Genomic DNA, 12,562 nt, shown 5'->3' on the forward strand with positions numbered 1-12,562 from the left:
CTGCAATAAACCCATACCTTCCGGTCCCAGATATATTTGGAGAACCAGAAGGGAAAGTGAAACCCTCACTTCTGAGTGGCTCAAGTTACCATCACCCTGCCCCCACCAGGCCCTGCCCAGAACTATTCCCACCCTCCTGCTGCCCGTTTAGTGAAACAAACCCAGCCCTGACATCCCACATCCTTCTGACACAGCCCCCCTGCCTCGGTTCCTTGAAGGAGACCTGCCATCAACACACCGAGAGTCCCTTGGCCAACCACTGCCCCACCCCATGGCCGTCCTTCCAACCCCTCAGCCCTCCCCACCACCCGCTCACCAGCCTGCCTGCTTTATTCACCCTCAGGCCACCAGCATGTGGCACAGTTCCAGAGCACACCAGCTCCTCACTGCATACTGGTCATACTGCTGCTGCTGAGGGTCACATCACCGTGGCTTCTAGGGTTTGTTCATGCAGGTCCTTCTGCCAGGGACACCTGCTGCATCGAACCTGGAGAAATCATACTCACCCTGTAAAGCCAAAGTCTGGCATCACCTCCTCTGAGAAGCCCTCCAGGACCTCCCCTGCAGAGTCCCCTGTCCCTGCTCTGCTCCCTTGGTACCTGGGAGAGGAGCCTAAGGCCACCCCTCAGCCTCTCTGTCCATTCCCCACCCCCACTCCTTTTGATCAAGTCCTTCTAGACTTGGCCCTGCTGACAGGCACAGAACTAGTGCCTTCCGGTCCCAGCAACTTGCGTGAGGAGGCCCAGCCTTGGTGGTCAAGGTCATTTGAATGAATGGAAAGTTTGTGGGAAGGGCTGAGAGCATGCTGCTATTTTCTAGCCTGGATTATTTCTAGTTGCAGTTTCTTTTCTCGAAATGGAGGACCTTTATAGGAAGGCTAGTGATCTGGCAACTCAAAAGTCAACAACAGAAAACCAGTCTTATTTTCTGCTTGGTTCCTGAGCAAAGAGCCAAAGTGTATGGAGGGCTGAGCATTAGCCCCGCTCTGTGCAGGCTCTGTCCACACCTTTCCTGTTTTACTCTCACAACAGCTCTAGGACGTGTCGGCTGCATTTTTCAGATAAAGAAACAGAAGAAAAGGTCCTGCAGCCTGAGAGTCCTAGTAGATTTTCTTCTTTGCCCCAATGACAAGGCGCAGCAGTGGGGCTGGACCCCCCATGGAGGCACACCTGCCCATCCATCAGGGCTGTTTCATCCCAGAAAACAGCCCCGGTCATCATGACCACCTTCCCCATCTTAGAAGGAGGGACAGAGGAGTGATGGGTGTTACTCCATGAAGACCACACTCTACGGTTTGGTCTTACAATTACTGACCAGGAATCTGACCTATCTTTGCAGTAGGGTAGCTGATGGCAGGGGCAAGGAGGGGGCTTTCTTCCAGCAACTCAGGGAGGAGCCAAGATTCAAACCAAGGTTGTCACTGCCTATTGGAAACGCCACTCCTTGTTTAAAGTTGCTTTTTTTTTTCCCTTTAAATCATTTTTTCCCCAGTAAACTCCCTCCTACTGATTCTTCTCTCTTCCACTAGCATGAGTTTGTCTGGAAGTTAAGCAAAACCTCCCTGAGATGCAGAACTCAGCTAATCCAGAGGACTCTGTCCAGCTGTCATGAAGTTCCTCTGCTGAGAACGCCTAATAGACGCCAACCCATCATGGACTCAATAAACACCAGCTCATGGGAGAGCAGCCACGGGAACTGCAGACTCAAATCAGGTGAGGACTCAGCAAGGCTTCAATCCAGGGCATGAGCTGAGACCACCCATTTGGAGATCCTAAAGATTCAATAATGATAAAATTGGGCTCCACTTAACCCCAACATCACAAGAGAAGCACCCCAGGATGGCTCCAGAAACCCACCTGCCTGTCCTCGTCCCTTTTTATAGGATCGGTGGGAGTGAGTAGGGAACTTCAGACTGAGCATGTGACCAGAGGGCTTTAGAGTCATCAGAGTTGCTGATGGAGGTGGACCCCAGGGGGCAGAGCACAGGGGATGCCCTCCAGGCCAACAGCACAGGCGACCTCAAGGGAACAGGTCTCGGCCACTCACTGCCAGGCTGCCCTCATCACAATAGCCAGAGTGAGGAAGGAAGAAAAATAATATAAGAGAAATTCTGCCTATACATACCACAGGCTATTACTCACTTAAAAAAGGAAGCAAGTTCTTTTTTAAAAAATTATTTTAAAAGGAAGAAAATTCAGACACATGCTACAGCCTGGATGCGCCTTGAAGACATCATGTTCAGTGAAATAAAACAATTACAAGAAACTTATTGTATTTTCTGTTTTTATTAGGTTTGCAGAGTAGGCAAATTGATCAAGACAAAAAGTAGGGTGGTGGTTGTCAGGGGCTGTGGGAGGAGGAGGGGGAGTCACGGTCCAGAGGAGTCTCAGGTTTCAGGAAGAAAGAATATGGAGATGGATAGTGGTGATGGCTGCAAAATATATAAATGTATTTGATACCACTCACCTGTACATTTAAAAATGGTTAAGTGGTAAATTTTATGTTGTGTATATTTTACCACAGGAAGAAAAAAGAAAGAAAAAAATCCTATCACAAAGGACAAATATTGTATGATTCCACTCACATGAGATCCTGAGAGGAGTCAAATTCATAAAAACCAGGGGCACACTGGTGCTTTCCAGGGGTGGAGAGGAGGGAGAATGAGGTATTAGTTTATAGTTGGGACAAAGTTTCATTTTTGATGTAAAACATTCTGTGGATGGATGGTGATCCTGGGTGTACAATGATGTGAGTGTCCTTAATACCACTGACCTGTACACTGAAAAGTGGGTAAAATGGTAAATTTGATAATTTTAAAATTAAAACAAATTGTTAAAAAGCTGAGCCTTTGTGGGGTAACATAGCACCTGAACCCTTTACAGTCCGTAAAACACTTTCACACACACCGTTGTGCAAACTACCTCAGCCCTGTGATGGAAACATTTGCTATCTCAATGTCACCTGGCAAAACTAAGGTTCAGACTTGCCCCCAAATGGGGCAACAGGCTGGTCGGTCTTTTTTCTGGACAATGCCATTTCCTTAGAAGAAGAGTAATCCTTAAACATCCCAGTAGTCTAAAAATGTACTTTCCTTCCATAAATGCTCCCTGAGAGCTCGAGATGAGTCATAAACATCAATTACCTCTTGTTCAAAGAAGTGAGCTCAAGGCCCGAGCCCCTAGGGGCCACAGGGAGCTGAGTCTGACGGGGCCAATGGGGACCCTCTGTGACTGGCATCAAGTGTCAACTCATTTCTGCAACAGCCCCACCTCGGGGGAAAGCTGCCTAAACTCTTCACAGAGACTCTGGGGCCCACTCTTCTGTGTCCACATCTGTCCATCTTCCATGAGTGGGGAGAGAATTTGGCATCACGCAGCCCTCCTTGATGGGGATAAAATGGAAGCAGTGACACACTTCATTTTCTTGGGCTCCAAAATCACTGTAGATGGAGACTACAGCCATGAAACTAAAAGACATTTGCTTCTTGGAAAATAAGTTATAACCAACCTAGACAGCGTATTAAAAAGCAGAGACATCACTTTGCTAACAAAGTCCCCTATAGTCAAAGCTATGATTTTCCCAGTAGTCATGTATGGATGTGAGAGTTGGAGCCTTCTTTATAGAAGGCTGAGTGCTGAAGAATTGATGCTTTTGAACTGTGGTGTTGGAGAAGACTCTTGAGAGTTCCTTGGACTGCAAGGAGATCCAACCAGTTCATCCTAAAGGAAATCAGTCCTGAATATTCATTGAAAGGACTGATGCTGAAACTGAAACTCCAATAGTTTGACCACCTGATGTGAAGCGCTGACTCATTTGAAAAGACCCTGATACTGGGAAAGATTGAAGACGGAAAGAGAAGGGGACGACAGAGGATGAGATGGTTGGATGTCATCGTCGACTCAATGGACATGAGTTTGAGTAAACTCCGGGAGTTGGTGATGGACAGGGAGGCCTGGCATGCTGCAGTTCACAGGGTCGCAAAGAGTCGGAAATGACTGAGTGACTGAACTGAACTGAAGAACTTATAAAAAATTAAAAAAAATAAATATGTACATAGATACACGTATAATTGAATCACTTTGCTATACACCTGAAGCTAATACAGTATTGTAAATCAACTATACTTTAATAAAACATGGAAACAAACAACTCACTACCCAATGAGTTCAAAGGTGAGTTGATGCTGGCGAAGTAGGGCTAGAGACCATCACCAGGGGGAAACCCTTCTTGCTGGAATATCAAACCCTGGGGAGGGCGACAGAGGAGCCCCTGCTACTTGTGCTGGATCTCTGCAATCCTAACTCTTTGGCTTTCTCCCGTTTTCAAAGCTCCCCTATTCCTGGCCTCTCACTGCTAGTCTCCCTGTCTCTCCCTTATTCTGCCCTCTGTGTCTTCTTTAGTCCAAAACAAGTGGTTTCTCCCCGTGACCCTGCACATGTGCCTGGTCCCTGCATTGCTCTAGGGGTGGCCAGTCGGGCCCTATTGCAGACTCTCATAGATCCAGGTGAGCGCCTCCAACTTCTTCTCCAGCTCCTGCGCTTTCTGCCTCATGTTCTCAGCTGATGCTGTCTTTGCCCCCTCCTGCAAGTCCTGTACGTCTTTCACCAGGGAGTACACGTCCAGCGCCAAGAATAAACCTGACGCGACTCCACTCGCGATGCGGGCTACTCTACTCACTGCCCGAGCTGTGCCTCCAACATGTCCTCTCACTTGGGCACTTCGGACAGAGGCTCTCCCGGTGGTTAGGTAGTGCCGAGCAGCGGCTACAAATTGAGGGTTGCCTCTGGCCACCCTGGTGGCATGAATATATCTCCCAAAGTCTTTAACTTGGTAGAGATTCCATCCATAGGCAATCATTTCGGCTGTGTTAATATGACTGGCCTCCGTTTCTGCTGATGACGTGTTTACCTTTTCCACCACCATGCTGGACACCCCTGTCACAGCAGCTGCTGCTCCCAGCCCTATTCCAGCAGCTGAGAGTCCCAGACTGAGGCCCGCTGTAAAGGGTGCCAGGATTAGCCCAAGGATGCCCAGGGCACCAGACGCAACGCCGGTGGAGGAGGCTACCACATTGGAGATGGTGCAGTCCCTGTGCACCTTGTCAACTTTGTCTGCGAGCTCACGGAGTTTTCTTATGCTCCTCTTCAGCTCCTGTTTTACCTGAGGAAACTCCTTCAGAAACCTCTCCTTTTCCTGCTGGTATTTTTGGAGCCTGTCTGGGTCCTCCCTGGCCAAGTTTGTTTGCAGCTTGATCAGAAATTCACGGAGTACATCTGCCTCTTCCCTGTAACAATGAACAGTAAAGCCTTAGAAAGAGAGTTTGCTTGTCTATGAAACAGGCTCAACAAGCTCTATCCTGAATAAACCACAGAGATTTTATTGTAAATCACAAGAATTTTACTAACGTAAAAACTTTGCCAACCTTAAACCCTCATTTGGATATTGTTAGTGCTCCATGTGCTTATTCAAACATGGAATAAATAAGCAAAGGTCATCTTAGGATACCTTTAACCTAAGAGAGATATTTGATAAAGACACCTCAAAGGCAGACCAATACCATCACTTCCAGAATGTGTGTAAAATGGGAACTTCACAGATAAACAAAGAGAAGTGGGATTAGAGAAGAAATCCCTTCATTCAAGGACTTTAGTGTATAGTGAGGAGTCCACTTGTTCTTTGCTCTTGGCTGCTAGGATGTGGTCCCTAGGCCCCAAGAATATTCTGGCTGATAAGAATGTCCTCATCTGCCTGGGACTTTGGCCACTGGACAGTCTGACAAATTGACATGTGATGGGCCTCTGGGTCATGTGGTATCAGTTCTGACCTCCGGAGGAGCTGGGCTCTAGGGCATTAGTCTGAGCTCTGGCAGGGGCTGGAGATGACAGGTCAGGATAATTTGTTGTTAAATAGGGTGAGCGTCCCTGGCGGGCAGTCCTCCATGTGTCCTGCCCCACTGAATCCAGGACAGTAACGCATCCTGGGGACAATGAAAGCTTCGTGTGTGAAACCCGCCTAGACTCTGCCCTATGGCTGATGGGAAACTGCATCCTTCCCTGTAATAGACCATAACTGGGATCCTGAAGCTTTAAGTGAGTCTGTGAATCCTTTTATGGAGTTCTACAATCTGAGGGTGGTTGTGGGATCCCCCAACTTTGCCCTTGATGGGAAATGTAAGGACAGTCCCAGCACTGTGTCCTCATATTTTTCAGATTGGCTAACTGTGTGCCTAGAATTTTATTTTTTTTTAAATCAAAACTCAGCTAGAAGGACCCTTAACGATCCTATTGCCTGGCATCTGCTCTCACCCAAGCCTGAACCCTTGGCCTTCTCAGCAGAAGGACACTGGGTCTGTCCACTGCCCATATTGACTGGGAAGCAGGAGATGTGCTGTGAGCCCTGTTCTCCGTGGCCCCTCCAGCCCACCTCACTGACTCCTGACCCAGGACCCAGCACCCCTGATCTCTCAGGGGTTTTAGGTTAATTTCTGACAGCTTCATGAGCCTGCACCCCAAGGCCATGTGCAACTTTATGGAACCTCTAAAGATTCAAGAGACGTGAGGAAACGCCCATCTGAGTGGCTGAGCCTGAAGAGACTTGCACTTGCACAGCTGGTGGAGGAAGCGTTTCCTCTTGGGTGGCGATGCGTGAGGCTCCTCAGAATCCCTCAAATGACACACATCAAAGCCACTTACTATGACCCTGGAGGGCTCACTGAACCACACAGCCTTCCCACTGTCAGGGCATCTCCACGTAGACTAGAAGAGGGTCCCAGATGGAGTGAGAACCCAGGTCCCAGGCAGGGTATGGAGGACACGGTCACCCAGGGCCCTCTAGCCCAGCTTGAGGGGATCCCATCAGGAAGGGAAGAAATGTCCCCTCTCCCACTCCCGGAACCTCTGTTAGAGTCACAGCCCCTTCAGTTCTGTGTCCTTAAGGCCCACTCTCCTCACTCTAGTCCTGGCCCTGCTGCCCAAGCCTGCCTACTAGTCCTACAACCTGGACCCTCTGCTCCACCCTGACTCCTGGGTCTGACCCTGGTCCAGGCCTCCCTGGGCCTTTGGATGAGATGATTGCACTTGTTTCCCCACCTCTGACCTTGCAGTTCACTCAGAGGCCATCACCACAATCCATCAGATTGAATTGCTATTCCCACTGGACACATAACACATGAAAAATCTGAGACTCAAAGTCTTAAACCCACCGGCCCACAGTTGGGCAGGGCTAGATTCAGGATCCCACCAGGTCCAACCAGTTCCCCTCCAGCCTCTCTGCCTTATTGGCCAGCAGGAACCTGCAGTGTTGGTATAATTCCTAAGATGGGGAATGAAAGAGTTCTAGTTGGAATCCCCAGGAACACAAAATGATGTTCGGGTCAGAATTTTCTGACTTGACCCAAAGGAAGTTCTTGGTTCTCATCTCCAGGAAGAAGGTCCCTGATTCTTCCCAACAAGCTTATTTTAAGATTAACATTGATTGAACACCTACTCTGTGTCAGCAATCATGAAAAGCACTTGCGTGCATGATCTCAGGGTCCTCACAATAAAACTGAACAGATGATGAAGCAGAAAGTAATTCAGTAACTTGTCCAAGGTCATATAACCTGCCCTTCCTTCCAGGTTTTGTCTCTTCTGACCCAACGTCATTCACTGCCAATAAATAACACGGAGGAAACATTCCACATAGCATCTTGAGGAGGAACATTCTCGACCCCAACCATAGGATCTGCCTGGAGAAAACTAGCCTGGGAGAATCTTCCTGGGGGCATGTTGGTGACATTTCTGGTGTACCTGCATGGTTACCTGGACAAATCTGCCTCAGTCACAAAATTCTCCCAGGGTTTGTCTTCAGTGAGCAGGAATTTCAGGTGTTCCCATCTCACACTATTCTGGAGAAACTCAACGACATCCTCAAAAAAGCTTTGGCTCTCTAGACAGAAAAATAAAAATTGACGATTCGAATAAACTATGGTGTGATGTAAATGGTATCGAGTATAAGTGGTTAAAGTTCACCTTTCTGAGCAGGATTCATCTGGCATGCTATTGATGGATTTTTCTGGGGTCTCAGGGGGACTGTATTCACCAGCCCCAATTCATAAGTTAATGCCCAGACCCACCCACTCTGCAATGACTGTATTAGAAGATAGGGGGCTTTAAGGCAGTAATTAGGTGAAATGAGGCCTTAAGTGTGGGGCCTTAATTCAGTAATACCAGTGTCCTCATTAAATGAAGAGACGTCAGATCTCTTCCACTCTCTCTCTCTTCCCTGAAGTATTAAGTGTTCTTAGGTTTTCTTTTTCTCATGCATCACTAAGGGAGAAATGAACTCAGGGCTCACCGGGAGGGAACCCACAGCACTAGATCTGTGTGTTGATTGATGAGGGTGGTGTGGGTGGAGGAAATAACCGAGCACCTGGGTGTCTGTGTGGGCGTTTGAGAATGACAGAGCTAGTGCCTGCCTGAGGCAGTCACCTGGTAATCAGGTGTGTATCATGGGAGCACTGGGCAGAGGCCCTAACACTCCACAGGGGAGAGGGGATTCTAGAGAAGGGGAGAGGTTTCTACTTGGAACTAACACATTCCAGGTAGGGGGGACAGTAGGACACTAGGCAGGACCTGCTATGTGGTAGGCCCCGGCCCAGGCCACGGACACACATTATATTTGGTCCTCATCAAAACATAGGGAAATATCCTTCTCATTTTACAGGTTAGGTCAGGTCAGGTGCCCCAGATCAGGGAGGCAGATGTGGGAGGCAGCAAAGGCCAGATTGGGGTTCAGTTTAGAGTCCACTGACCCTCACAAAGCTGCTGGGTGGGCAGCAGGGCGAGCGGTGGAGGAAACAGCCTCTGTGTTGACAGCCCAGGGTCTGGGAGCAGAAGAAGGCTTGGACCAAGGGAGAGGGCAGGAGAAGCTCCAGGGGACCTCTTCTCCCTGTCCCACCTGGCCTTGGGGACTTCTTCTGCTGTGCCCAGCCCCCTCCATGGGCTGTCCTGGCCTCACCTCTGAGTCATTAACTGGGGGTCAGGAGGCAGGGGGAGGAAGTTAGCATCTTGGCTGTGGCTCCCTGAGGAGAGGACCAGGAAAGAGGCTGTGGGGACAGACCGCCAAGTGTTAGGGGACTCCCCATTGCCTCTCTGGGGGATGCTTCTCCACGCCTTTCTTTGTTCTTGATTACTCAGCAGGTTAATTTGGCCAGGAGGCACCGCCCTCAATTCTGGGTCACAAGTAGCAACCTGCCAAAGACGAGGTGGCTGACTACCTGAGTGGTCCCTGGGATCTTTTGAGCTCATGGTGGCAGCAGCAAGGTCTCAGAGATCTCACCCGTCTGTGTGAGGCTGGAAGAAGACGTCATTTCACCCTTGGGGAAGAGAAAACAGATTGTGGGCTTGATCACACGTGAGCAGTGGCTGTAGGGAGCAGCGAGGGGCGTGGTCTCTGGCAGGTTCCCCTGGGATGGCCACCAGCGCCACCAGGGACTTAACCCAGTGTGGTTCTCTGTTCCCTGGGCTCTGCAGATCACTTGTTAAGGAAAGTTACTCATCCTCCCACCGTCCTCCCCAGCCAGAGTCCTGCTCTCCTGTTGGGGCACAAGGAGAGGATAATCAGAGAGGAGACAGCCATCTGCGAAGTTATAGGAGCAATAAAACCAGAGACAGAAGAACAGGCAGGAAGGGAACACTCTGGAAATTACATGAGGTTGGGAACGCGTGTATTACTAATTGGTTATAGGTGATATTGACCCACTGTCTATGATGTGCAGGCTCCTGAAACTCACCTAAACTTAGGTCAGTCCAAGTTTTCCCATTTCTGCTGGAGCCGGGCCTTGAACCCAAGTCTTTCTGATCCAAATCCCAGGTTTGTGATGACTATGCTCTACTTGCTTTAATGTATAAAAATGTCTATTTGTGGATGCATGTTAATCAGAAATGGGCTCTTTTTACTGCAAATGATGTCATGCACCCTGTGGTCGAGTCTCTGCCTTGATAAAGTTCCCGGTGCTGTAGCTCCCACAGCCCACATCTTCCTCGCTTCTGCAATAGCCTTTATCCCACAGACCTTTTTTCTGGAGTCCCACCAGCTCCACTCCAATCCCTGCAGCCCTGCCCTGGTCAGCTGAGGACGTGAATGGTGTCCTCTTTGCTGTCCACTCCTGATTGTTGGACTTCAGGCTGTTTTTAATTCTTTATGTAAATAATAGTGCAAAGAACACTATTCTTGCATAAAACCTTGCCTACATTTAAAATTCTTTGATTAAACTCTTTCTAGAAGTAGAATGACTGGATCCAAGGGTATCAACGCCTAACATTTTTTCATACTTAAGCTACTTTGTTATGCAAAGAAACTGTACAAATTTACATTCACACATATCATATGTGATGGTGTCCATCCTTTGTCTTGCCAGTTCTCTGTTATTTTTTTAAATAGCAGATCTTTATATAGAAAGAATGTCTTTCGGTTCCAGTTGTGACTATCTTGTGTTGGGAGATGAGACAAGAAAGCGTGTTAATTACACTTAGGCAGTATTTTAAGAAGGCAAAAGAGTACTTATTTAAGTATTCTTCCTGAGACCTGACTGAAATGATAGTAAAGGTCCTTATAGTTACAGTAACAGCTACTCATGACAGTGGCTTGTATTTCTGATTTTCTTCTGTACTGGTAGTTACTCTAAGACTTTATAAATTATAATCCATATTGTTCTGATAACCAGGAGGTGTGTACCACTGTATCCCCGTTTACAGCTTAGGAAGCTGACGCATAGATATTCTGTGATTTGCCCAAGGTCAGAAACCTCGTTCATGAAGAATTGGGTCCCACCCCACTCTCTGGGCTCAAGATCCCATACCCGGCTTTTTCTCACTTTGTTGCTAACACTAATAGTAATTAAAAGCAGGGTTGGTGGTGGCAGGAACTCAGAGTCTTCACACTCCCTCCCTTGGCTGAAAATTATGACTGCTCTTTATTTACCAATTGCACCTTTATCCTTGCTCTGGTCTCCCCTCTCCATAGATAGTTACCGACACAATCATTGGTAAAACTGCCCCTGCCATTCTCTACAGCACCCAATCTAGAGTGGCCCAACTTCCTTAGAGTTCCCCCAAACCCCCTAACCTGATATCTGATCCTAGAATCTTTCTACCACCTTCCCTCTGCAATGCCCAGGGTTCCCCTCAAGAAGAGTAACTATCAGCTTGATTACCAGGGGTATGCCTGGTGGCAGAGCTGTGGGCACTGACTGTGTGGATGGGAGAGAATTTACACAGACAGGCCTGCCTCCAGGCATGTGGGAGAGGAGAGCTGGCTGGTCCCTTGCCTCCTTCTCTGCCTCGAAGCTGTAGGACCCCAGGAGCCAGGGCAGCCAATTGAAATGGGGAAACACAAGGACCAAGAGCCAAGGCAGAGAGAGGAGGAGAGCTTGGGCAGAAAGGACTGATCCTGGATGATGCCGAACACTTGAAAATGCATTTGGACCCTTGACTTCATCCTTCTGTCCTCTCCCATTCTTGTCCTGGTCCTGACCCTTGACTGGGGCCTCAGCTGGGTGTGGATGCTGGACAGTACTTCTGCTGCTGGATTACTATCTGGGGTGTCTTCCTCTGTTAGCCTCTGACTGGTCACTTCCTGAAAAGACTATCAGTGGGAGAGAGGAGAACCCTGAAAAGACTGTCCCCACCCAACTATGTGGCCAGATGCTGAGGCCTCCCCTCCATGTGGGCAGAGGTTCTCACCAAATATCTCCCTCCATGTGGCTACAAGTTATCCACCTTGGGCAGGGAAAGGAAGGGTTAGGGCAGGATCAAGTGCAGAGTCCTTAGCCCATCACCAGGCACTCCTGATGCTCCTACACCTGTCCTCCTCACCCTCCTGACTCCACAGGGCCTAGTCCAGGGGCCTCGAGGACTCCCAGCTCCCTGGAATCTGATTTCCCCCCAGCCTCCAGGCCTTTGCTCAGGCTGCACCTCCCCCTGCAATGCCTTTACCCACCTGCCTCACCAGCTGAAATGTTACCTGTAATTAGAGTTCCCACTCCAAAGCCTCCTTCCCCTGCTGTCTCCCCCAGTTCCTGTCCAGTCACCCCTGGAATCTTGCACTGGTTGCGGGTCTGTTTGTGTGGAGTTCCTGCATCTTCCAGCACTGGGCAGGGGCCCTGTCTCTTCTCTGCTGCTCCTCCTGCTCTGGGACCTCTGGGTTCCCTCCACCCTCCCGGGCACAGCCTGGCTAGAATACGAGGTGTGGGACCCGTTACTGGAACATGAAACCACCAACTTTTGAAGACACAGCACCACACTTCTTTTACCTGCAGTTGGGTAATTCCATTTGTTTTCCTTATCTGTCTTGATAAAAGCTCTTTTTGACAGAGAGGGCCATCAGATTTCTGAGTGTTTCCATTTATGGGTGTCCCTTGCTTTCCAAAAGATCACCCTCTGCCCCTAAACTGTGCAGTGAGGCCTACATCCTCCTCACACTATGCCATCTTGGTTTAGGAAAGCTTTTGTAGGAATACTGTACTTTCAGGTGGCAGGAAACACCTGTATTTCCTCATGTTTCCTTACTCCAGCCATGATAT

General features: G+C 48.8%; 1 protein-coding gene across 1 annotated transcript; it reads right to left on the reverse strand.

Moving 5' to 3' along the window:
- Positions 1-4,115: 4,115 nt before the first annotated feature.
- LOC122680099 (apolipoprotein L3-like) lies at positions 4,116-9,341 on the reverse strand. Its single transcript, XM_043881048.1, has 3 exons — positions 9,257-9,341; positions 7,800-7,926; positions 4,116-5,284 (listed from the first exon to the last, which is right to left on the reverse strand). The coding sequence occupies exons 1-3, from the start codon at positions 9,285-9,287 to the stop codon at positions 4,480-4,482; spliced, it is 963 nt and encodes a 320-aa protein (XP_043736983.1). The 5' UTR covers positions 9,288-9,341; the 3' UTR covers positions 4,116-4,479.
- Between the last annotated feature and the right edge of the window lie 3,221 nt (positions 9,342-12,562).

This window comes from Cervus elaphus, chromosome 22 (genome assembly GCF_910594005.1).
Source record: "Cervus elaphus chromosome 22, mCerEla1.1, whole genome shotgun sequence".
NCBI lineage: Eukaryota > Metazoa > Chordata > Mammalia > Artiodactyla > Cervidae > Cervus > Cervus elaphus.